Here is a 26396-nt window from a genome sequence, read left to right as displayed (position 1 = left end):
ATCACTCAAACCTGTTGCAAGTTGTCGTAAAAATCCACTGTGATGTTGGTGAAATGTCTAAGGCAACTTTGTAAGAGTTCAGATTTGAAACTGATATACTTTTTAAGCGCTGCTTTAAAAACATTTCAGTTTCCTCATATCGTCGAGGATCTCTTTTGGAGCTGGGGCCTCCATTGGGAAGGAAGATGGACATGAAAATCCAACACAAGCTTTGCAAAATAAAAACATATGTAATAAAACAAATACAAAAGTTACAACAAAATAAAATCCCTCCAAAAAAGGTCAAGACACCAGATCTGAAACCAGATGTGTTCATACAAATGTCGAAAAAGACAACTTGTTTTTCTCCCTTTCTGCCAACAAATGCGATAAACTTCTGTTTTTTTAAGGCCTGTTAGTATTGTCAATATTATTTCTATTTCCCAGAAGAATGAGCGAGTGAATCATTCTGAACTCAGAGTTCTTCATACCATAAGGTCACTTTGGTGTTAAGCTATTTGTTAAGGCACAGATGATGAAGTCATGGATTTGTAAGCTTCTAAAATATTAATTCACAACATCTGAGTTCAGTGGAGGCCAATCTGTGAATGTATGCTAAGCTAACACATCAATCATTCTAAAAACAACATAAAAATCTAGACTACAGTTTTAAAGCCATGTTGAGGATGCGCTGAACCTAAAACTGACAAGCTTGGTCAAAATGACATTGTCACATCTAGAGAACGCTTTCAACAACACAACCCCAACTCTTCAGTAAAGGGGAGGCAGCATTATGTTGTGGGATGAAGGAGGGAATGGCGCACTTCAAGTAAGGCAGACTTTGGACCACTGATTAACTGTCTACTCTTTTTTTTATCCTTGAAACAGCATCTCAAGATGGAGTGTAGCTTTTAGAAAAATGTTTCTTCTAAACACACAATAATCATAAGCATAAAGCCAAATCAATTAATAAAGGGCTTTAGGATGACAAGGTCAAGGTTTTGGAGATGTCATCATAAAACCTTGATCTCAGTCCCATAAGACAGAAACAGAAAAATACAAAGATTTAGGCTGATCAGGGAGTGAAAGAAAATGTATGAAATGTCTTTTTCTATAATGTATGTAAACATCTTGTTTTAACTGAACATAATAAAACACAGTATAAGAAAGTAAGAAAAACAATTAAAATAGAGTTAAAATAGAGCCCAAACAAATGGTTTTAAATTACAAATGCAGAGACAAAAACACTGACACAATTAAAGTCATGCAAAAAAATAATAATAAAAGTAAAAAAAAAATAAAAAATAGTTCGAAAGACTTTTGTTTAAAACCATTTTGTGATGCAGTCAAATTCAGTTCATTATTCAATTTGGTTAAAAATGTTTTCTATCTAAGAAAACTCTTTGACTTGCTTTCTTTCCTCCTGGATGTTCACATAGTGACATTAGACAATCGCTTGAATTGTGCCGTTGACCTTAAAGCAATCCCTCATGCCCAGCATGCATGTAGCGACAGTGGAGAGGAAAAACTTCCCTTTAGCAGGAAGAAACCTCCAGCAAAACCTGGCATAGTATGAGCAACCATATGCCAAGACCATCTGGGGGATACTGTAATAATTTTTGCAGTCTTTAATTTTCATGATTTTATTTGGTATTCCTTATGCACACATGCTTCTTTTTCACCACTTCATCATTTCTGTAAAATGAATGGTCCATGGTACAGTTTTTATCAAAATGGGTGACATATAATGATTATTTCTTCATTGTACTCTTCTGTAACTTCACTGGATGTTGTGTTATGCATGATTCTGAGTAATTTAATGGCCTGGAAATTACAAATGACAAAAAATACTATTACTTCATTCAGTAAACATGCAAGGGGGTAAAAATTAGGTGTGACTCAAGACCATGCCTCTAAGAAACACTGAAAGCACTGAACAAACACTGCATTTTTCCTCCAAGTGGGTGTGTATTAAGCGATAAACACATGAAAACAATTATCCCGAGTAAACACTTGTCTAATTCCCAGAGGATGGTCATTGTTGTAGATGAGGCAGTACAAACAAACACTAAACTGGAACTAACACGCAGGGCTTTGCCTCCAAGTTGTGATCAAAATTTTTTCTAAGATAAAGAAAGAAAAAAAAGCTAGTTCAATCAATAATATGTCTGCTCATTTTATGGAAATTGAAACTGTCATGTCTATTTTCTACAACTATGTGTAAAATTTCACTTTTACTCTGGGTTTTTATTAATGCGTTTGCTCCTATTTCCTAACAGCAGCAACATTTGAACTGAAAAATGAATTTACACTGAGGACCAAATGTGCCATAATAAATATGCATTGCAAATAATAGCTTGTAAATTAGTAAATTAGCTGCAAAGATACACACATAAACCCACTGATGACAGAGAACAGACAATTTTCAGTTTGACCAGTTTTTTTTAGATCAGTGAATGCACCATACATAACAGACTTATGCTGACAACAAGCCTCTTTGCTGTGGATGTCACTACTGAGTGAAGAAGACTCAAAACACTTTTAATATCGTTAAGGTGCTTAGAAATACACTAAGCACAAAATATGTAAAAGGTTTAAAAGAAATTGTTTTTAAATGATATGGGGTTTGTGTCTGGAGTTCATTCACGGTTTAATGTCAAAATTAAATTGGTGCTCGAGGGTTGTGGTTTTTTAAAAACAAATATAATTTAAACTGAAGTTAGTGTTTTAGCATTAGCTTCTGCTAAATAATATGTTGATTAGTGGTTTAACATTAATGGAACTAATGTTTCTAATTAGTGATATAGGATTAGTGCAACTAAACCTTCAGTTAGCAATGCCTACTGTAGGATAAATCAGATTCAGCTCAGGTCAAAGTTTCAGAAATAAATAAAAATAAGGCATTAAGTTCTGATTGGAGCTTCTCTTATTAGCTCCGTATTATTAAAAAAAGCTTTGTTTCTCCCCAGGTGTCATATGCAACAGCACAAATAACATCTTCAGATTTCTTTTTAAGCTTCAGTTCCTCCAAAAAAAAAAAAAAAGAGTTTATTTACAAAACTTTACATGCAACAATTTTAAAAATGCGAGTATGTTGGCACAAGAGGGATGTTTTGATCTGATCTTTGCTTCTGAATAATTTCTGTCTGCCAAATAGAAAAAAAGAGTGCTTTCAGCTGACTAAAACAAAGACGATTAAAAGAATACTTAAAATAACAGCAGTTGTAGATAAACAAATTGTACTAAAAGATCAGGGACTTGGGTCATACCTCTGAGACTGAGGACAGCTACTAAAAACCACATAGAACAACTACAGTGGGGTGTGATTTCTATTCTTTCTTGTTTTCTTGCGCTTTGTGTGCTAAATTATGTTCCCCTGTTGGTCTACAAATTCATGGCGCTGTGATAATCAGAAGCCACGTTCCTCAGTGCAGCCGTGGCTTTCATTGGGTGTCTGCTTGCTTATCAGCCTCTTTCCTTGTTCTTTCGAAGACTTGTTTATACGAAAACACATTGAAAGTGGGTTAACTGGAAAGGCATCAAGGAGATTTCTTGAGCACAATTGCCTTTTGCTTTAAACATAAAGGGAGGAAGAAAAAAAAACTTTTGATTTTCAGAGAGAGAATATAGCAGAGTGGAAAGACATTAATCATTTACAAAGTTTGATTGTTTTCCAGAGGAGAAGAAACACACACCCAGACCCAGGATAGTTTGTTTTTGTTATATGTAAAAACGGTAGCGTAGCTTATTTGGCCAAATTGGAAATCAGTGGCTCCCATGTGATTAGTGTAGAAGCAGTTTCATATTTCACAGCAGCATCCTTCCCTCCACCCGTCTCTGCCGCTCACTCCTCTTCCACTCACCGGCTCCTTGCTTGGCTGATCTCTCAGTACTTGCCCAGTGGCAATACACAACCGCTCATTCTTGCACAATAAGACAGAGAGAGAACAAAACAGGGTTCACACATGAAAGGGGACAAGGCTTCTGCTCTCGGCTGGCATGATAAAATAAAAAAAGGTTCCTGTAAGGGAATAATTTTGCTTTATCAATTAAATATTAAACTAGCGGCTTCTCTAGGAATGAGATGAAGCTATCACCTCTGTTCTCCAGCGTCGCCTTCAGATTGAGATAAAGAAAGTTTATTCAAGAGACGTTTTGTGGAGCCCATACTGATTCTGGTTTTCATTGGGGTGTCACCTGCAGATTCAAAGTCCTTCCAACTCCATGTTCTATGCTCAGGACTAAAACACATTGGAGAACAAATATGATCCAGGTTCTTTTGAACACAACAGAAAATGAAGGAATTACAAGATTATGACTATTTAAGCATCAAAGCATTTGCTCATAACCTTGATCTGATTCTTATTAAACTCATAAGGGGCATCAAAGAGCATGGTGTTTATATAGGATGAAAACTATGGAAGTTTGTAGTTTTGATACATTCAATAATGGGGAAAAAAGCCCAAGCTGTTGAGTTTTTGATCAGTCAGACCTAAACAAGGGTAACTGTTTGATTCCAATCTCTGGGCAATCGATTGGTGCATCTCTATGCATAACAGTGGTAAGGCAATTGTAATTAAAGAAATCAATGTACAACACAAAAATAAGTCAAAAGTTAATATAATTTGAGATTGGAGAGACATTTGATTTGGAGACGCACCGATCCGTCTTTTCCAGGCAGGTGCAACTTTCTTTGAAATCTGTCCTGCCATTTCAGATTTGAAATGATTAGTTTAGCAAAGAAGAGAAAAATGTGGTGCAGATTCTTTGACAGATTCAGTAGATTAAAATAAAGGTATTATAAGATCATCAAAGAGCATTTGTGTCAAACCTTTATTAGATTTTTAGTGCATTAAAGTTCATCCTGTTTGTTCATCTGTTTACAGACTAAAAATCTTAATTTTGATATTTTTAATCACTATAAAGGGAAGAAAATAAATTTTTTTAGTAGTTAAATAAAAAGATAAAATCGGCTGAATACAATATCTGCCTGACTGACTGGTGCATCACTAGTTTATTCACAGACAGACAAGAATACGCAAACTACAAACTAAATCTTGACTTTATTGACCTGATATTTGTCCTGTTTTTTTTTTTTTCTTTTTTTGCAAATTCATCTGGGTAATTAGATGTACATCCTTCAGAGACCTTTGCTGTAGAGTCGACTTACAGTTGCTTGCTTAATTGGTTAAAAAAGGGGGGTGTATGGGTGGAGCAGTGGTCCTTAAGGACAAAGGCTAACACCGAAACTCTTTTGATCCCTTCATGGTGTGGAGTCTGGAGATTGTGAGCTTAGCAGACTGGCTAAAAACCTTTACATTGCGCTTAAATCGGCCGGGCTTACAGAAGTGACAGTGTTTAATGTTGGAGGCATTCCATGAGAGCTCGTGTCAGAGTTAACTCAAACAGAAGCTGACTTTGAGGGACCTGGGCTCATTAGGCCGTTGTAGTTTCTTGATAAGCAGGAGACATGATGAGTTGTGAAAGGGCCCTTCATGTTTAAACGTGTCCAGCTTGAGCTTATCACACAAAAAAACCCTGTAAGCGCCACTTCTTGTTTCCAAACACGGTGTCAGTCCCGGGCCCCGTGCGCGTGTCCGTTCCCGCCTGGCGTGCCTTAACCTCCTCCTGCTCCGCACTCTGCATCTCCTCTGCCTCTTTCTCATTTATTCTCTCACATCTCAACCTCTGCACTTTGCCGATCTCCTTATTTCTGCACATTCTCATGCCGTCTTGGTCTCTTTTTCTGTCAATCTCGTTTTATTTCTCATTATCTTTCCCTTTTGCTCTCTGTGTTTTCTGCTTTACATTACGTCCTCAGTGTCTCTTGGTTCACTTTTAACTACTTCACCCAATTGTCGTCACCGTCTCTGATGCAACATGCTGCTGCGGTACCTTTCCCTCTGTCTGTCTCTGCCTCAGCTGTCTTGCATCTGATCTAGCAGAATAACAGATGTATACCTACCACACTCAAGTTGACTGGTGTAAAAGGCTTTGGCACAGGCAGCTCATAGAGGGAATTCAGCAAGTCATTCAAGTCATTTTCCTAAGGGAGAGAAAAAACATGGGACAAATGAATTATATTTACTTGTTTTGTTGATAACACAAGTTATGTGTCAATCCTGACAACGGTGCTGGGACAGGCACCGTGGCAGACCAGAGGGCAAACCTGCAGCGAGGCCTGAAGGGCTCGACAACATCCGACTGACATATGTTTAACGAGAAGTGCTGGGGTTAAAAGACGGCGGAGTGTATGGCTGCAGACGCTTATTATCCAGCGGCGCTGATTTACAGCCGAGAGTAGCCTGTGACTAATTAACCAGGGGGTCCCCGCTCCAAAAACAGGGCTTAAGGAAGCTGTCAGAGAGCCGGGTTTGACCACAGAACTGGCTTTGAAATTTACTCATCCAACATTTATGACTCCTATTTACAATCCCGTGTCTTCTGGAAGAGGAAAATCTTTCAGAAGGCAACACTAAAAAGTGAAACTCGTATTCAAACTTCTGGGAAAGCAGTTAGTGAACTGCTGTGGAGTTTCGTCGAGCTTTTTTCTTCACCAAGAACTTTGTTTTCGGTCTGGGCTATAAGAAGATACTGCGAGTTGTGTACAAGCCACAGATTCAGAGAGGCGATGGGTGGCAACGTACAGTGAGCAAAGGAGGGGGGAAGACAGGAGGGGAGGGGTGCTAGCTGGGGTGTGTGCAATCGAACAGCCTCCTGTCATGAGAGGCTCAATGCTCACACGCATGGTCAGCAACACGGCCTGGGGAAACAGTTCATTTACCCCTCGCTCTAAACCCTCATCGCTCTTCTGTCTTCCCTCGTCTGTCAACATCTCCCTCTCGCCTGGAACGGACAGCGGGGTAAATAGAAACCAAATCATGCACACTAACATTTCAGTCACCCAGGATTTTTTCTCCTCCCGTCTTTCCCATCGTTCTTTTCCGTCTCTCCTCCTCACTCGCAAAAAAACGCTCCAGCCGCATTTACTTTTCTTCAACCACATTAGATTATTCCACCGAATCTCTTATAGCTGAAGAATTATGTGGATGTAGGTTGATTGTTTATGTGATGTGACTGTCTTTTCTTTTTTTTTTCCTTTCTGTTTTAGCACGACACACTGTCCTGATAACAGCTCCCTGAGGATCTGGGGAGAAGCAGCGACTACATGACAATTGAAAAGTGGTCCCAAAGCTCTCTGCCTCTCCTCTGTCGCCCTCCCTTCCTCTCTTTTCACCCTCTCTTCAGTCTAAACATTGGAACATCACCTACACCCTATGCAGTAGACTCTGCACATCTCCCCAGTTTGTTGCATATTTTACATTCCCCTCCCTTTTGCTCGTACAATGCAGCGAATAGTCTGGGGAGACGACTTTTGTGAAGTGCAGGCATGTGTGTGTTTGTTTGCTAGCTTGCATGTGTGTATTGTTTTTAACGATTTGTTTTCCAGTAAATCATCAGGAATAACTTCCAGTGTCAGATCAGCGTTTGGTCTGTGAAATGTCAACATTGTTGCTGCTAACAAGAGGAACCAATTCAAGCCTGAGACAAAAAAAATAAATAAAAAAAAAATACAAAACATGCAGCATGCAGACGAACACACAGTGGAGGGAAACGTCTCACCACAACACAGACTTAAAGAAAATACATGGTGTGATTGTTTATCAGTCAAATCCAAATAAAATGTTGTCTTATTTGTAGATGCATAAAAACTCCTGGCACCTTCTGGTTATTAGAAACAGAATGAGTGATTACCTGCTGTTTTGTTAAGTAGTCAGCCAGTGTGTTCAGCAACTTGTAGTAGATTTCAAACCATGGTAGATAACTGCGGAGAGAAACACATTAATGCAATAAATATGGAGAAGTCGGCATTCATTTCATCATCTTCTACAATAAACAAACAAGATGCAACGAATCAAAGCGGACTGGTGTGTTATTTATTTAAAATACAAGCGCAAAGGGAGTCAGTCTGCAGAAAACTTGAATGTGTGTTTCTCAAAATGTCTTCATCATTTGACCTGTTGTTTCAAAATAAATTGCATAGATTATTGAGGAAAGATCCCGATTCTTACTCCAAAAGTATATGCTACCACATCTTTCTTATTACATTCTTTCTGGCCTTTGCATGTGATAAATTCTTGTCGTGTCTCCTCTTTAGGGCAGTAAAGAAAAAAAAAAGATGAAAAGAAAACAAGATTGTAGATCCTTTAAAAAAAAAAAACTGCATTGCTTTTATATGGTGCAGAGGGATACTATGGTTTACAAGCATGCTGATCCCAGATGCACAAGCTTAACAAAAATACACCACTCCCTCTCCCCCTTTACACCATCCTCCCCCACCCGCCTTCTCTGCCCCTCAAACTGCTGCTTTTCATGAGCTGCACATATTTTTAAAAAAAATTACTTTATATAATTAATGTAAAGTAAATTAATTCATTAACAAGCTCCAAATAATTCATACAGCACTGTTTGTGTTGAGGCTAATCAGTAAGAACACCCAACATAAGCTAAAGCATCTGCAGCATGGCTTTCTTTACAAAGTTGACATATTCTTGGCCAAGTAGGCTCGCTTTCTGGGTGGAAGGAGGCCAACACTTTACTCCAGTATAAAAGGCTGTGAGGGCTCAGTTCATTTAATGTTATGCAATTAAATAATAAAAACATGAGATCCTATCATGGTATTGAATTTTGATGCAGTTTGGGTTTTTAAAATGCAGATTTAGACCCTGAATGAGCAATAATTCTGGCTGAGGACTTTTAGGACTGCAATTAAATAAATAGACACTCCTTGTAATGCTTTATTAACTTTGATGGATGCAGGGGTTGAAAATTTACGTAAATATTATTTTAATCTCAATATAAAACTCTGTGAGCAATGATTTAGCTACATATCTCATAAAATGACCCAAGTTTGAAGTATTTTGTTGCAGCGGGAAATGTTTAAACCTCGGGTTTTAAAGTGATAGAGTTTACAGTCAAACTAAAGCTGTTGGCTGGAGAGCGAGGAGTTACCAGGGCATGGGTCACTGGCTGCTCTGCAGACTGGAATTAACAGACAACAAGAAAACAATAAAGTGGACCTAATGCAAATTTTCATATCACTAAATCCGCAAGGGGCCAATGACAGCCCGGGTCTTCAGGAGAAGTGCAGCCAAGCGTGCCAATCAGAGAGGCTGAGTGACCATTAGTCTGAAACAATCAGACTCTTAACATGCCGATATTTTGACATCTGCATGAAGATTTACCACAATCAGGTCACACTTGCAGGAGAGACTCAATCAAACATACTTATGTTAATTTACATGCTGACCGGATATTAACCTGAAGACCTATTTCTGCCATGTCAAGCAACACAAACAGGTCAGTTTTTGATGTGCAAAATGCATTTTTTCATTACAGTAATATAATCTGACAATTTAGATACATCTAATTTTTTCAGTGATAAGTGGAGAAACAAAAAACATCCAAGGCTTAACTGTCATTTTTTAAAGTAAATAGATATCTGCAGCACAATTAATTTACACTGAAAGTCATTGAAGCACGTTTTCATTCTTACAGTTTGTAACGTAATCAGTAAAATATAATTACGATGTCTATGACATCATGTTAACCTGGGGTAAAGACTTTCCACAGTCAAAATTGGAAAGCCAAGAAAACATTCCATTCATGTAAGACAGGACAGGCAACAACAACTCAGTCAACTTAATATAAAAATCTAACTTTAAGTGAGACAAATATGATAAAGTCCAACTTTATTTTGCTTTCAGGCACAGAAAAAAATGATAAAGGAAAATCTCAAGCTCTCTGTAAGAGAATGACACCATTCTTTTTTTCAGTTTGACAATATATAATCATGACAAAAGATGCATTTAATTACAATAATATTAATAATAGTAATGATGACTATACATGCAGTAGATGCTATATTTGCAAAACCACAAAAAGTCTGGTCTAACAACTGGAGAATTTTTTTTATTTATTTATATAATTTTTGAGGTTCAGTTTTATGAACTCTTAATTAGCAATCTATTCCTTTAACTACAGCCAGCCAGATATTTGTTGAGCTGTATTCAAATTCAGTAAATGGTTACAATAAAATTACTATTCTCCCAAATACAAAGATCAACAGTCTGAGTAATTAATATTTTAAAAGTTTAAAACAACCAACTGTGACAAGAAATGCAGAGTCTCAACAATGGAAAATGAGGAAGATGGCAAAGTACATAAAAATGCAAAATTGATAGAGAACTGCACCTTTTTCATTCACTGCTACAATAAAACAGAACTTATGTTCTCAAGGTAATGGCTACTAAAAATAGAGGAGTTGCACTCTTCACAAGAGATCTGGTCTGATAACAGAAGCATTTTAGCTTGATGAAAGTATTTAAAGATGAAACCCATCTTTTAAAGAAACTTTCAAGATGGGAAACACAGGAGAACATGCCATTCAAGTCATAAAACAGCTCAAAGAAAATAGCTACTAGCTTAAACCTGCCTGTATCTGTAGCTAAGACTACTAACATCACAGTTAAATAACTGGAACTATGACAACCAAGGCAGAACTCAAGCTTATTTTGTCACCGTGCACAGTGACAAAGAAAATAGGAAAATTTAAAGTTTTCTAGTAGATAATTAAGGCAGTTTTTCAGAGATAATGCTACAGCAGCAGTTTAGCGAGTAAATTCATAGTGTGAATGTGGAGGGTTCTGTATTTACACGCTTCACTCTGATAGGGGCAGTGTAAGTTCGATAAATTACCTGACTCATTTACGACTTGTGTTCTCTGGACATTAAACCTTCAAGTTTTCACGGATGTGCGGTATATAAATGAAACCCTCGCCGTCAGCGGCGCCGTCAGGCCTCACAGAGCTCACAGACATTACACTCCTTAACCAAAGTGCTGTAAATTTAACGGAATACACACAATCACTGGTAAATCTAAACCTTTGCAAATTATCAATAATAAACTCATATTTGAAAGATAGAGGAAGTTTTCCTTCTTCAAAAAGGAGGCAAATTAATATATTTTAAGGATGCATTGGTGTATTCTTCTCCCCTCCCCTGCCCTGCTCTGCTCTCTGTACACGCAAAGTTAAAGTTTGGAAAGCTCACTGAGAGATACTCCTACTCGTCACAGTTCATTGCTCAGATCTGTTTGTGCTTCGCAAATCCTCCGATAGAGAGAGGGAGGGGAAGAGGCATCTATCACTGGAGTGCTCAGTGCGTGGGGGTCCCGCGATCTCTCCTACCATTTTAAGCACACGTCTTCTCCAAGTGCCATGTACTCAAAGAGCGAACCAATTAATCTGCGACCCACTATCAGTCTCTCCGTTCCAGGCTCCGACCACCTAACGCCGTGGATGTTTGAACGGGCCTAAAAGAAGCAACTCTGGGACTCAAAGAAAAAGCAAAAAGTAGTCTAAGCTTGAAAAGGTAAAAAAAAAAAAAAGACTTAAAAAATCTCAACAACAAAGTGTCTAAATGTTGGAAATTAAATGTTTAGACAAAAGCCAGCCCACTTTGGCTGTCATAAAGTAAGTTGGGTGTTAAGCACGACAGCTATTCCTGTTCCTTCGATGAGCCTTAAATCATTTTTACTGCACAGAAATCTGTAATCATAAGTCACCTACACTTTGTAGACTGTTCAGCTGAAGATTGCATTACACATTTACTTTCTGGGGTCAGGGGTTAAGTACGGGGAGGGGAGGAAGTGTCGTCCTGAAAAAGTGACCAATAACCGGAGCCACTCAGTACTTAAAATGTATCCTAAAACATCTGCTGTTACACAAAACAATTTTTTTATCTATCCAAAAGAGGGAACAAAAATGATTTAACACCTAGTGGGAAAGAGTGAGAGGAGATATGAGGAAAAGAACATTAAAATAATAATGAGATTTCAGCGCGTTTCTTTATTTGGTATGATCTGTGGCTTTATTCTGGCCACAACTTCAGCAACGAGACTACAAAGGCCTTTCCACATAAAACTGTCCTACTCATTAAGGCACTTCCTCTTGTAAGCAGAGGTGACAATTTTACAGAGCCGACATTTCAGCGATCACAGAAGCAAACTGTTTTAATTAAAGTTTAGCTCTTATTCTTTGGAAATGATTAAAACTTAATAAAACTAGTTCAGATAGTCTTCCCTGTTTTATTTTGTGATATGTTCTTTATCATCTATCTAAACAAAATGAACTTTCAACCCAGGACCTTGAAAAAATATATTTTAAAAATTGTTCACATTCCTTATCTGAGAAATCTACAACAGTGTTATGTTTGGGAATGATCCCAACATAATATGGCTATTAGTAGTTTTTAAAAAATTCAATAAAATAAGATCTGGGGAGGAAAACTGGACAGCACAAATACACAAAAAAAGCGGGAAAAAAAATAACTTCCTATATGTTATTTTATAATAAATGAACCAAGTCATGCAAACTACTCAGAATGCATAATGAATTTTATACATCATATGTCAAATGAATTAGCATGTCTAACTCAGCGAGAGGGACGGGGGAGCCTCTGCTAATTGGCAGCGAAGCTTCATGCATAATTATGGGCCGAGCGTCTTTGCTGTCGCACTGTGGCAGCAGCCGAATAACGAGGAGGAAAGAGAGGGAGAGACAGAGAGCATGAGATGGAGAGGGAGAGAAAGGAAAAACAAAGGCCACGGAAGCTGGCCGGGAAGGGTGGGTGGTATATACGAGTGTGTATGTGTGGGGAAGAGGATGGGAGGGGGGGTATGAGGGCCCTGTTCTTCACAGCAGCTCATCAGGCCAGCGACAAACCCACGACTGTCCATCACCAGCCACACAAACACACACAGAGGCGAGAGCGAGCTTTACAGGAGTGCTGCTACACAAACAGAGAACAGAGGAAGGCTTTGTGCTGCTTTTCCAATTTGTTGTTTCTTAAACTGCTTATTACATTCATTAAAAATTGATCTTTTTACTTTTTTTCTTAGTTATTATTAAAGTGCAGCAAGCCTGTCCACTGAGATTTTCACTGCAGTGCTCATTCTTTGTAATGGGTAAGTAATTGCATCTGTAAAGGAAAAAAAAAACAAAACAACGTTGCATCGACATTAAATTACTTGGAAATTAACAGATAATAGACTTTTTTTTAGAAGCATATTTATGCAAAGAGAAATAAAATTTTTCAACGTCCGGGGTCCTCGTTTGTCTGCGCTGTGATAGAAGGAATAAAGCTATAAAAAAAATATAAAAACGGCTAAAGTTTTGGATAATTATAGGCACTTCAGAAACATATTTGTGTGGGCAGATAAGAACATAAATTTGTTTTTCTGGCAAAGTGCAGAACGGTGTGAGAATGAATGAAAAGGTTGTTTCAAAAATCTGTGATCATTTCTAAGATGTTGTAAATTAAAAAAAGGTTTTATCCTCCACCATACAAAACAAACATAGATACACATATATTTATGATAAGTACTTAAGAAATAAGTAAAAAATAAAAGTAGCTTGTAAACAATGTATTTATTTACGTTTATGGCTACTTAGGATTTGAAACTTTACTTGGAAAAACGTCTTTTTCTGACTTTTAATTTAATGTATTGAAATCAGACATAATCCTTAAAACAAAAACTTCAATAATGAAGTTTAAAATGACAATTAGAGAGTGGCCGTGTGTGTTACCTGAGGAGACATATGCAGACCCGGCAGCCTTGGGTGAGTCGACAGAAACCAAACCTCTGCTTGCTGTCGATGTCTGTGAGAACAAAGGTGAAGTTCTGCCCCACCTGATTCTGGGAAACCCTGCCGACGACACAGAAGGGCGCATGCAATGAAGGCTAAACAGCCAGCAGTTTATTAATAAATGTGGGAAGAATTAGGAGCAATTAATAACAGACAAAATTAAGCTAAATTAATGCAGAGGGTCAACCCATTTCATTCAAGGATGGCTCAATTCTGTTTGACTTAACCTCGAGAATGAACTGCTAATATATTAATATCACATATTTCATGTTTAAATGTTATAAAATCAGAGCTTCTCTGAGGTTTTGAGATAAATATGTATTAAGTTTGAGTCACATTTTCACCACTAGATGGCAGCAGCTCAGCTTCAGTAAAAGCTCAGAGTCCTCCCTACATCCTTAGCTCCCTTTTCTGTCTTAAGAATGGATCATTTCACATGTTCCAATATAAAAACTGGGACTTTTTCAGATAGTTCAGGCCTGAGCAGATCATAATACAACTCATCAATAACACTGGCTGTCACAGGTGACCTCATTTTCACCAATGACACTTGTTGGTCTCATTTTCTACATTAATCTGTAATCACGTACACATATTCTGATGAATATTGAGTTGTTTTTATCAGATCATTGATATTATCATTTCAACCCTTAAAACATTTTATATCTTTGCAGTTTTGATTTTGTACTTGTGGATGGCACCCAAGACTTAGTGCCATTCATGGGTCATTTTTGTACCTGCTTTACCAAATTACATTTCAAAGTAATTTTCTAGATTCCACTCACAGACTACTTTTAGGAAAACGTGCTCATCCCAGCAGGATGTGGCCTGGAGTCATTTCAGTATAATCAGGAGTCTTAATCTGTTTTATAAGAGCCAACAGTTCCTAACTAAAGCGGCCATTGGGTAAAAGGCGGAGTACACCCGGGAAAGGTCGCCAGTCCATCACCAGGTCACACAGAGATCCAGATCAAATAACCACTCACTTGTGGTACAAGGCTACATAGAAAGACCAATTTACCCATCGACCATGTTTTTGGACTGTGGTATGAACACAGAATGTGACATTATATATTGGAGTTAAATTATGTGAGATTTTAAGATCTTTTTGCAAATATTCTCTGGGCTAATTTTCCCCTTTCAACAATTCATTCCTTGTAAACAAACCACAAACTTTACTCTTGGTTTATTTAACTTGGAAGTTCAGTATTTTTACAATTTAAAAACAAAGATAAAATCAAAAAGGCTCAAATAGGATGCATATGCAATTGTTAATTAAATTCTAAAAGTTTTCCACAAACTATGGTTATTTTGGTTCTAATCTCATTTTGACTCCAATGAAATACTACATATTAGGATTCCTGATGGATCCAAAAATAACTAAGAAATCTTTCACTTGTATTTATTTTTTTGTTTTCTAAACTCTTTTCTAATTAGAAAGAAAAGAGTTTAGAAAATTACTATAAGTCAGTGCTTCCCAAGGTTAGCATAAAACATTCAAAACTCCACACCATGCGGACCATTTTAACACAACCAGGACTACAATAATACAAGATGGTGATTTTATAAATAAAATTGGCATGGTATGGTAAAAGGATTTTGAAGGTAAAGAGTTGGTAAGGTGGTCAAGTCATTAAAGTACCACTGAATGCTTTTATTGCCAAACAGCAGAACTCAGTCAGAAGCAACTTTTTTCCCCATAAAAACCTGAACTTGAGATGGAACTACTTAATACTCATTATCTTGGGTTCACGTTTGACAAGAAACTAATCTGCCACAATAGCAGAAAGACTGTAACAATTAATTATGTGTTTTACTATCTCTAGTCATGCCGTTGTCACAACATTTACCATTGTTATTGAACATTGTGTTTTCCTACTTTCATGCAGCCTGCAAGGCATACAAAAAGAGTTTCAGCTTTGTTTTTATTTGTTTTGAACAGGCAATCCCACCCATGTGGACACGACCACAATAAACACTCATCATTAAGCTCCGACCGTCAGGAAATTGGCAGGTGACAATATCACTAAGTGATTGCAATTTAGAGCTCATCACTGTCACATCTGAGAAGTATAAATTGTACATCTCATTTTCTATCTTTAGGTGTGAGAAGTGATCAGTTTTTTGAGGTGTGTGAGCAAGTGTCTTCTGTACAAATGAGGTGAAACCAGGAAACGGAGAGGGAGAGGAGAGGAATCATACCTTTCCACGTCAAAGGGAAAGCAGAACTTTGGTATTGTCTGAAGAACTTCCTAAAAAACAGAACACAGAAAGAAACAAATCCTTTTAGACATATCACAGAGAAAATAAACAAGATTGTATATTTCAGTATGGAAATTTCTTGGGCCTCCACCAAGTAGGGGTTAGGGTTAGTCTATCAACTGGCAGAACAAAATGGGGATTAATGCTAAACAGTACTGATAGCAATCTGACAAAGTCTTAACATCCCAAACAGTGCAGCCTAAATGCACTTAATCCAAATGAATGGGCAATATAACCCACTTTATTTGGCAGAACAGAGTGGAAACATTCCCTTTTTTCCAAGAATAAGGGAGGGATCCTCAATGCACAGCTTGAATAATTAGCAGTTAATAAGTTCATTGATTATCAGGTGCCAAAGGGAGATGAAAGAGAAGTGAGAAGAGAGAGAATGGAAAAGAAAAAGAGGGCAAGGGTGGTTGGGGGGTGGGGAGGGGGGGATACACACAGCACCCAGGCTATGGTGGCAGATTGTAGTGACAATAGGCTAAGCAGCTCTGTGGGGTTAAGAGGTACGGAGGGGGGGTACAAGCCTGCAGGGCTTTACCTCCCAACACCTCCCCTGTGGGTCTGCGTGCTCTTGATGCGAGGTAGGGGAGACGGGGAGGGGGCGCTGGTCTTTTCCACCAGCGGCATATGGATTTAGACAGGGAGCATGAACAGTGCGGTGCACCATATGGGTGAGCCACTCCAGCCCAGCCACACAGAAAGCGAGCGCGGGGTTCCCACTCCGCCTGTAGCTCCAGCTCGTCTTCTCTCTGGCCACTAACCTGGCCCAGAATGGCTGCCAGGTCCGTTCTGGCCGTCTGTCTGCCTGCTACCTCTCCCTCAGTTCTGGTCCTTCTCTGCCAAGCTCAAAGACTAATCCTGGGTACTGGGTGGCTCTCTGCTACGCTCTGGCCTCCCCATCCGTCTCTCTCTTCCTCTTTCGTTTACTTGCCAAGCTCGGCCACTGAGCTGAGGTTTTGGTCTTTTTTTATTTTTTTATTGGACACATCCGAGCAGTGAGTGATGCAGTTTCTCCCTGCCTCCCCCAGAGATTGATCCGGACGACAGGTTGGGTTTCTGCTGCTGCTGCTGTCTACTGTCTATAAGACCTCACCATGGGGAGCAGTCACTGATCCCCCCCTCCCGCCCGCCACCACCCCGCCTCATCAAAACTTAAATCTGTCACCCCGGCACAACACAAACATTGCTCCAGACAGCCAACCAAAAGCAGCAATGAGCTATGACAGAATGTGTGTGTGTCGTGTGAATCTGTGCATTTAAATGTTATGCTTGCTTCAAGGACTTTTCTCATTCCATCCAAGGCTGGTGAGGCCTGTACATTTATGTGTTTGTGTGGGTGGCTGATTTTCAGTGGGCTATATGCTTCTATGAGAGCCTGTGCCCAGATATGGAGCATTAGGGAGGGGCTGAAGGCGAGGAGCGGTGGGTGGGTGGGTGGGAAGTGACTGTTTTTCCTTATCTGGATCCGTGATAAAATTGAGAACTCAACAAAGACGGATGGTACTGTGGCAGAGGAGGTCTGTTTTTTCGGCACGTGTGTGTGTGCGTGTGTGACTAAGTCTTGGCGTGTGCGGCTGTAAAACTGTCACACACATCAGAGCTGCCATCATTTTATGCGTTTGCTACTATTATTAACCACAATGCACGCACACCAATATGTTCCAGAGAGCCCTCCCTGGCACACTGCATATGGCACACAAACCCAAACAGACACACACACACGCCAGCACGCACACATAGAGAGACGCTCTTTTTCCTGCAAATAAAAACATTCGAGTTGCCAGATTTGCGGTGTTGTCGCGGCCCTGCCCACATCGGGTTTCTGTTTCTGAGTGACAGTCCAGGAGCTGCAGAGACTCTGATCTCACACAGAATCAGCAGGAAGTGAAGTGATGAGGTTGTGTTTGTGTAGAGTGTGACATTGAAATCGCAGCTATATTCTCCCTCCATATAAGAAACCTCAGGACGCCATCCAACATATAGGCACTTTCAGACTGCCTGTCTTTTGACGTTAAACAGTCCGGACAGCTGTGCCTTGCAAGCATGTTTGTGAAGTTGGACAAGATCCACCTTTTTTCTTTCTCTTCATCTTCCTAGTATAATGATTTAAGGTGGAAATTTCACACATCTTAACAAAGGCATAGACAGTCGGGATTTTATAGAATTACACAAATGTTTCTTACGAGACCAAATTTAAATTTAGAGTAATGTTTGTAAAGGTAATGTTCTCGTTCTGCAAAATATGCTCTTCTTTTACCTACTCTTAAAACGAAAAAACTTTTCTTATTGTGATCTGGAAATGGTCCAGCTTTTGGCATTAAAGCATAGATAAATCATATATAAAACTTTTCTGATATAGCATTCCTACATTTTCAATTCTTTTAAAGTGGAAGAAAATAAGAGTGAATTTGATTTTTTCCAGCTGTTGGAAGCGTAGAGTAACAGGCCTCTACTGCATGCTGTTGACGAGTCAGCTGGTTGAAAGACACCCACTGCTCTTTTTCATCCCCAACCAGGAAGACAAATCCTGCTATAAGAATACTATAAGCGCTACGGATGTAAAGCAGCTGACTGCAAGTTAGCTGGTAGATCACCTAACGAATTAACCAGCCAATATAAGCTATCATTAACAAAAAAAATAGTACTAAGCGGGTGTTATTTAAAATGTTTACCTTACATTTATGAATCAAAATCCAACTTCAACCATTTTACTCAGTGTAGTTGTACTGTAATTTGAATTCAGGCATTAAAAATATTTAAGACAATTCTAAGTTTTTAGTAGTACGAAACCTAACTTCTTCTCTGCTTACTTTGAGATATTTCATCTTCCATCCAAAATGCTTCTTCAATTCTTAACGTGGTATGAATATGGCTTATAAGCTCCAGTTGAATGAAAAGCTTCATCATTATATTTGGATGACTTGCAGGAGTGCAAGTCATCCAAATATAAGTCAGAATAGGAAGGAAAGGAGATTTAAATGATTTTGAATGTCTACCTCTAATAATGTAAGTTCACGATTAACTACATGTTACAAGCAAGGTATACAGAATCATCTCTGGTCACATGACTCAGGCTAACCTAAACTACTGGTGGCCATTCACCAGATCTCAGACCAATAGCTGCACCTTTGGGATGTGGTGTGGGCTTTTTGTATTGTGGATATGCAGCAGAGAAATCTGCAGCAACTTTATACCAAAATGTCAACATTCACCAGAATCTTAAATTTATGACATGAAAAATGATGTCAGATCTGAATGTGTGAGAGGATCCAACCCATAACCTAGAAGTGACCTCTGACTGTAGACAACATCATCGTTGTAGTCATAATCAATGTGGCATACTGCTTTGGCAGCCTTAAGAATACTTAATATTAGTCAATTTAAATTTAAAACAATAAACACATACTATACCAATCTGAAAACATGCAACCATTGTAGTTTTACCTGCAGTAATAACAAGTCTCAAAGTTTAAAAAGGAGAATCTGCATGAAAAATTTCTGCTCCATAAAAAGACAATGGAAATAAATGTATTTACATAGATCAAATAACATTTACATTTTATAAACTGATTGGTTACCTGGAATCTCTCACTAGCTGCCAGAGATATTTTTTTGTTTTATTTGACAGTAGTTAAAGACAAAGGGGGAAAAAAACACTCAGTTTGTAAAACTGTCTGCAGATAGAGTTTTATTTTCTTTTTATACCTGTGAATTGACCCATTATTTTCTTCCATCGTTCTTTTCTGCTTTAACCAAAGAAGACGGCGGCATGTAATTTGAAACTCACAAATCTTTTCCTCATCTGTCAGTCAGTTTTCTGTTTTCCATTCCCAGCATCTCACCTGTGTTACTGGCAACTCTTAGGCATCTGTAACTCTCTTCCCATCACTAGGCCCTATACCACTGGGATATCTCAACACGACTGGCACAAAGGGGATGTTCTGCTACTATTCCTTAGCATGGTAAACACACGCACATATACACACACACTCGTCCCCCCCACATGCCATTTTCCCAAGACAAAAGAAAAAGAGGCAGCTAATATATTTGCAGCTTTTGCTGGGAGGGTGAGGAGGAATCTGCTGCTAGGCTGGGCTTGGCAGACACTGATATGTGTGGGTGTGGGTGTGTGTGTGTGTGGGTGTGTGTGCGTGTGTGTGTGTGGGTGTGTGTGTGTGTGTGTGTTGTTTATCGTGAGTGGAGACAGGGGTATCATTCAGTGAGACAGAATGCTCTGGGTTCCCCCAGTGGACACTCGTGCTATCACTGCATCACATCACTACAACAGCACTGTGCCCCCACAGGATAACACAGTACAGCAGGGGAGAGCAACAAACTTCACAGCACATAGCGACTTCGCTTTTCTCCTCTTAAAAATAGGTCTAAACTTTACTTTTATTCTTGCTCTACCCTAATTCCCCCTATAGAACGATCTGTGTTGAGGTAGGCTATATATATAGTCTGGCATTACACCAGTTTCTTAAAAGACCTGACACAATACTGATGTGTGGGCTAGGCTTGGCTGTCTACCACATAAAGGGAGGCACCCGTCTTTAGGCTGGACAACAAGAAAACTGCAAAAACAAGGCTGTATGACTTAAGCCTGTTAAAAATGATTCATGTTTATAAACTGATTAAATCCCAAGCTCAGAATTAGTTGTGGTGTTTCATTTTGGGTGTGAACTTCATGAGCAATCTACACGTTCCCATGTGCGAGCAAACAGAGAGAAGCAGCAGAGTGGTGTGTAAAAATATGGGCAAAAGTAGAGAAGGAAGAAATAAGGGGGATGTAAAAGAAAAAAAATGCAGGAGGGAGAGAGAGTCAGACAGACAAACTGACAAAAGTGAATGTCACAAGGAAAGGAGAGGTGGAGAATGATGGACACAGGAGTGTGAGTGGGGAGGAGAGAGAGGGAGGCAGCTCAGTTCATGCCCCTCTCCCTTTGCAGCGAGGACTCCTCCCTGGGGGGGCTCAAGACTTTAAGCCCCTGTCCTGATTTATATTCCCTTGGCTACTGCAGCCAGATCAATGTAGCTAGCTACCCAGTGTAACTGAGTCTGGGTCTGTTCAGCCTGGCCCCCTGAGCCCGTCTGACAGGATGTAGTTTTATAAAAGAAGGGAGGAAGGTAGCAGAAAAAAATGGGAATCCGGAACTAGTGGTCCAATACTAAAAAAAAAAAAAATTAAACAGATGTCTTTTTTTTCTTTTCATGTTAGCCCATTAATGCAAATCATACATACATTACTCATACATTTTTTCAGAGCTTTTTTGTTAAGCCTCACATTACAAGTAATTCCTACTACCGTATAATGAATCACTGTGAACATTATTTATCTTTCCATGTGTCTTGTCTCATTTAAATACCCTTGAAGAAATGTGGCGCATTTTCTAAAATGTCATTTCCTGTCTATTAGAAAATCACTTGCATGTAATGCATATAAATAAATGTACACATATAAAGGGCGAAAAAAGAGGATCATTCTTCCTGAATCTCATTTCTGAGGTAAAACACTGATGTTGGATGAGAAGGCCTGGCCTTCAGCCTATAGTCTAATACTTTCCAAAGGTGTTTAATCAAGCTAAAGGTAGCAGTAGGGAAGAAAAAAAACATTTGATTCATCGAGGTGTGGGCATGGATTATTCTGATTGATTAATAAATGTTAAAAATGACTTTCCTCAATGTTAATTTATAACCTCACTGGGAGAAATCACTTTTACCAACTGTCCCTAGGGCCCACAGTTTTGGCAAAAAGGCTTTTAATTTTGCAACATCGTGTGCATGAAATCAGCTTCAGAATGAACTTCAGTTGAAGGAGTTGGTCTCATTTTATTCTTTTAAGGACATTTTAAAAGACCACAGAAAAGCAGTCTGTGTGTCATTGCTTTTAAACTTATTTATTATGGCCAAGTAGAAAATATTTTAAATCTCAAGCAGTTTTTTATCCTGGTTACTTAAAGGTTGCAAAATGCAAATGCAAAAGGCCACATACAGAAACACAAAAAATTGGTACCCAGTAAATTTATGGTGACAGAAGAATGAGAAGCTAGCTGACAAGAAATACATATTGAAGGACATCTTGAACAAGAACCACAACATAATGAGGCCATGCAAAACTAAACTGAAATATTTAGAAATATTGCAATCGCAAAAAATCATATTGCACGTTTCCACCTGGAAGCTGAAGAAAAACAGCTTGCATTACCTGTCTCCATAAAACCTAGGACCTAAGAGCAAACAATGTCAATGCAACTCCTTAACTCGGAAAAGGCAAAGCTAAAAGCAACATTCATTGCAGCTTTTCAATGATTTCTTTATGGGCCTTTGTGAACTGGTGCGTACATTTGTTGGAACAGGAAGAGCCCAGCAAACTGAGGCCACCATGTCAAGAGCATAAAATTGTCCAAAATGTCTTCATATGGTGCAGCATTAACAGTTTCTCTCACTGGAATTAAAGGGCCAAGCTCAACTACTAAAAAAAGCAAAAGAACTCTGCACCATGATCCCTTCTGCACCAAACTTTACAATCAACATAAAGCAATCCAGCAAGGGCTGTTCTCCTGACAACTACTAAACCTGGACTCATCTGTTGGATTGCCAGACAGAGAGGCATGATTCGTCCCTCCAGAAAACATGTCTTTATTGCGCCTGATGCCAGTGGCAGCATGACGTAAGGCTTGGCTGCAGCTGCTTGGCCATAAAATCCCATTTCATGAAGCTCTCAATGCACTGTTCTTGATATAATCTTAAGGTCGAATGAAGCTTGGTGGTCTGCAGTTATTGACTCTGCAGAAAGTTGGCGACCTCTGCATCCGCTGACCCGCTCTGTGATTTGAAGTGGCCTACCACATCTTGGCTGGGTCACTTTTCCTCCCAATGATTTCCACTTTGCTATAGAACCACTGACTGTTAAATCTTTAGTACAGATGAATTTTCAGAAATGGACTTACAGCACAGGTGGCCCACTATCACAATAGCATGTAGTAATTTTGTGAGCTCCTGAAAGCAATTTATTCTTTCACAAATGTTTGTAGAAGCAGTCCGGAAGCCAAGGTGCTTGATTTTTATGGTCAAGCTACTCAAATCTCTGAATCACTATAATAGCTAATGTGTGGGAGGGTCTGAGGGCATCCAAAATACTTTTACCTTTAAACAAGTTGGTAACTTCAGCTTAAAACAAAAAACTATGAATAAACATTAAGCCATAAATTTACAGAGCTGAGATCACAGGCTCTACATGCCTTTTTAAAAATTACTTTGAGAAAACAGTTCTAAAAAAAAAATAAAAATAAGGGGCAATATTAGCTGCCAGGAAGCTGCATAAAAACTGAACAGCATGCTAGATATTTGTAGCAAACACTGACCATTGGCTTAATAGTTCACAATTTGGCAAAAATGAGTATGATGAATCCTCTATGGAGCTGAATCTCTGAAGAAGGCGTTTTACTGGGCATAAGGAGGTTTTGATAAGATCATTGAGAAACGGTACTGCCATGGAATTAAGTGGTTTGTTACGCTCATATAATAAAATAAACAAATTTAATTTTTCTGCATAGAATCTGAATACACTACTCACAAGCTTGATTCTACATTTGCAATCAGCTCAGAGTACAATGACATTAACGCTGCATACGTAAGTGTTTATTTAGAACTAGTCATACCATCATTGAAATCATGTGGCTCTAATGGTAAATACTGATATCTTGCACCAACAACTTAAACTGCAATAAACTAAATCAAATAAAAATGAAATTTTGACGCCTTTCACCAGCATGCACCTGTTTGTTATTATAGGAAGGCCAAATTAATATTGGATTAGGTTTTATCCCAGTCTTTGTTTTTTTTTCTTCTAAGAATTAAGGCTTTGTGCCAATAGATGTTCTTCTCAGTCTAATAACCAGGAGAAAACACCTTGAATTGGGATGTTACTAGTTTACTGTGTTTGCACTGCTTTGGTGTTCCTTATAATGCAGGTCAAGTGAACAGACCGTCGACCAAGGAAAAGCAGAAAATAACTTTGAAGCCAATTTTTTGTAGTTTTCTTCCTATATTTGAAATGTTCAAAAAACATTAGAAACACAAAGACCATCAGACAAACAAATCCATGGAAACTGCTAACAAGCCTTTTCAAGCTGACATGCCACTAATTAGTTTGGAAGACCACTATGATCTTAGTTCAGCTAACAGCATATTTTATCTCTGCCAACGTATGCATATAAATATATATAATACCCATGAGTAGAGGCCTGTTTCACTGGTATGTCTAAAGAGTTTGAGTTTAAAGTTAGAGGAAAACTTGTTCTTATCTGGATGTTTAATAAATGCATAAAAACTTGCTTGCAAAGGGCTAGCTCATGTGTCATGCAAACTGTGTAAGGCTACAGTGGTTTGAAGCAAGCAGGGACTGCGGTTATCCAGCCGGCCTTCAGCAGCATAATGACATAGTCAGCAGGGCTACCAACACATCAGTGCTGGAACCCATCGTGTCTAAACTCACCCTTCCTTCACCTCTTCCCCCAGCATACATTCATGCCCTCTCCATCACCTCCTCCCATCTTTCCCTACTCCTTCACTCCTTCCATCCCCCCAATCTCCATCCTCTTTCACCTCCCTCCTAAACCCCCTGTCGTCTTCCTAGATCCCCCCTTCCTGCATACCCCACCTTTTTCCTCACCCTCACCAACACCCCTCGTCCCCTCTTTTGCCCCCCCTTTCCCAATTAGTCTGTCTGTGTGCAGCTACCCAGCCGATCTCTGCCCATCCGCCGGTGCTGGTTCGCTCACCCAGCCCCTCTGGCGAACATGACAAAGAGAGATCCTCAGTATTCAAACAGACACACTACTTTCAAATGCCGAATGGCAGGGTCGACCTGGGTGCAGCTTTAAGCAAAATATTCAAATTTTCAGCCTTTCTTTTTTAAGAATTTGCATGGATATGCATTCATTTGCAACGTGTAAAGGCACAAGGACAGCTGAGCCTTGGTAGTTGAGGGAGAGAGGAAAAAATAAATAATGCAGAATAAAAATGTGTAATGGTCTGAAGCCTCACATGGGCTAAACGTGGTGCAATAAAATTAAGGGGAAAACTGGATAAAAACACAAAGATACAAGCAGAACCCAAGACTCAAAATAGCTGAGAAAACAATAACTGTCAATATTTCAAGTGGAACACAGAATATTTGTGGTATTTACTGTAAATTTCTTATTTCTGCTCTTTGATTTCGAGATCCAATATGGCAACTCCTCAGATCAAGAACAATAAGCTGTGGTGAAAACGTGTATATTTTATAAGACACACTTGTCAGAGTGCGTATAAAATCAATGCTACATGTAGCAACTGTGACTCTAAGTTGAACAACTTAAAAGTGGTGTTTGCATGTAGAAAGTATGGCTTAAAATAATGTTTGCTTTAAGCCATACTTAAGAGGTACTATGAACAATGGCTATTTCAGCATTGCCATATTGGAATCCGGACTTGTCTGAATATATTAACTGGAACGCTGTTAATTTCACCCATGCTCTGCTGGAGTCACAGTGGCTGAGTAAAGGATGAGGGGATCCTTTCCAGACTGATATAAACTGTGACTCCATGTCTCTTCTTTTTCTGAATTCCTTTGTGTTACTTCTTCATATCTTTCAGCCTACTTCATGTTGTCAGATAGGTTCTATTGCATGATTTCTTGACTCTACATGGGGAAAATTCCCCTTAATACATTACTTGATAGTATTTTCTGTTATCGGTAAAGTTACATGTGATTAAAATGTTTAAATTTGTTTGGTGATTGTCTGAATGGCTCACATAAGACTTTGAAAAATCTAATACAAGACGGATATTTTTTAATAACTCCTAGATTACAGCTTTATTCTGGCCATAGGTGCATTTAAACAACAAATATCCACTTTTATGTTAATTATTTTTCGAGATTTAAACTTAATGTAGAAGGTTTTTACAACTTGTTTCCTCTAGGATAATATTCATTTTATAATTATCATTTCAGCTTTATTTATACAGGTAAATCTCAGTGAAACATTAGGTCTTATTTTGAAGTGTGAACTGTTTGCACAGTCAGTGACCCTAACCTTTTTGAGAAGAAAAGGGAATATCACATCCCCTGGGTATATTCAACATGTAACACCAAGATGAAACTTTAACCTTCATTACTGTTTTCATGAAGAATTCAGAAAACTATTTATGAGCCTGAACATCACAGAGGAAGGCAAACACAGAAGAAAGTGGAAAAAAGTGTGAAAATGTCATGAGAAACATATCTGGTGCTAACACAGAGGGGACCTTTAAAATGCAGAAGAACAGATGAAAATGAGTGACAGTGACCCAAAAAAAAAAAAAAACGTGACAAAAACCAAGCAGAAGGCAAAGAGATGAAATTTAGAGCAGAAATAAAAAAAGACCTGCAGAACTGCAGGGAAAGAAGAAGAACAA

The 26396-nt window shown here is 38.8% G+C and overlaps 1 protein-coding gene across 2 annotated transcripts in view; it reads right to left on the bottom strand.

The window, feature by feature from the left end:
- dennd1b (DENN/MADD domain containing 1B) overlaps nucleotides 1–26396 on the bottom strand; it is a 138883-nt gene that overhangs the window by 72826 nt on the left and 39661 nt on the right. Inside the window, exons 4-8 of one of the 2 annotated variants that reach the window (XM_032571734.1) lie at nucleotides 15891–15940; nucleotides 13629–13748; nucleotides 7735–7804; nucleotides 5945–6025; nucleotides 3843–3902 (exon numbers count right to left, since the gene is read on the bottom strand). In XM_032571734.1, the coding sequence (XP_032427625.1) occupies nucleotides 3843–3902; nucleotides 5945–6025; nucleotides 7735–7804; nucleotides 13629–13748; nucleotides 15891–15940 (381 nt within the window). The remainder of the gene's footprint in view (nucleotides 1–3842; nucleotides 3903–5944; nucleotides 6026–7734; nucleotides 7805–13628; nucleotides 13749–15890; nucleotides 15941–26396) is intronic. The other variant, XM_032571735.1, reaches the window with a different exon arrangement.

The sequence above is a fragment of the Xiphophorus hellerii genome, chromosome 9, assembly GCF_003331165.1.
Source record: "Xiphophorus hellerii strain 12219 chromosome 9, Xiphophorus_hellerii-4.1, whole genome shotgun sequence".
Taxonomy (NCBI): domain Eukaryota; kingdom Metazoa; phylum Chordata; class Actinopteri; order Cyprinodontiformes; family Poeciliidae; genus Xiphophorus; species Xiphophorus hellerii.
This window is presented reverse-complemented; position numbering and strand designations above follow the sequence as displayed.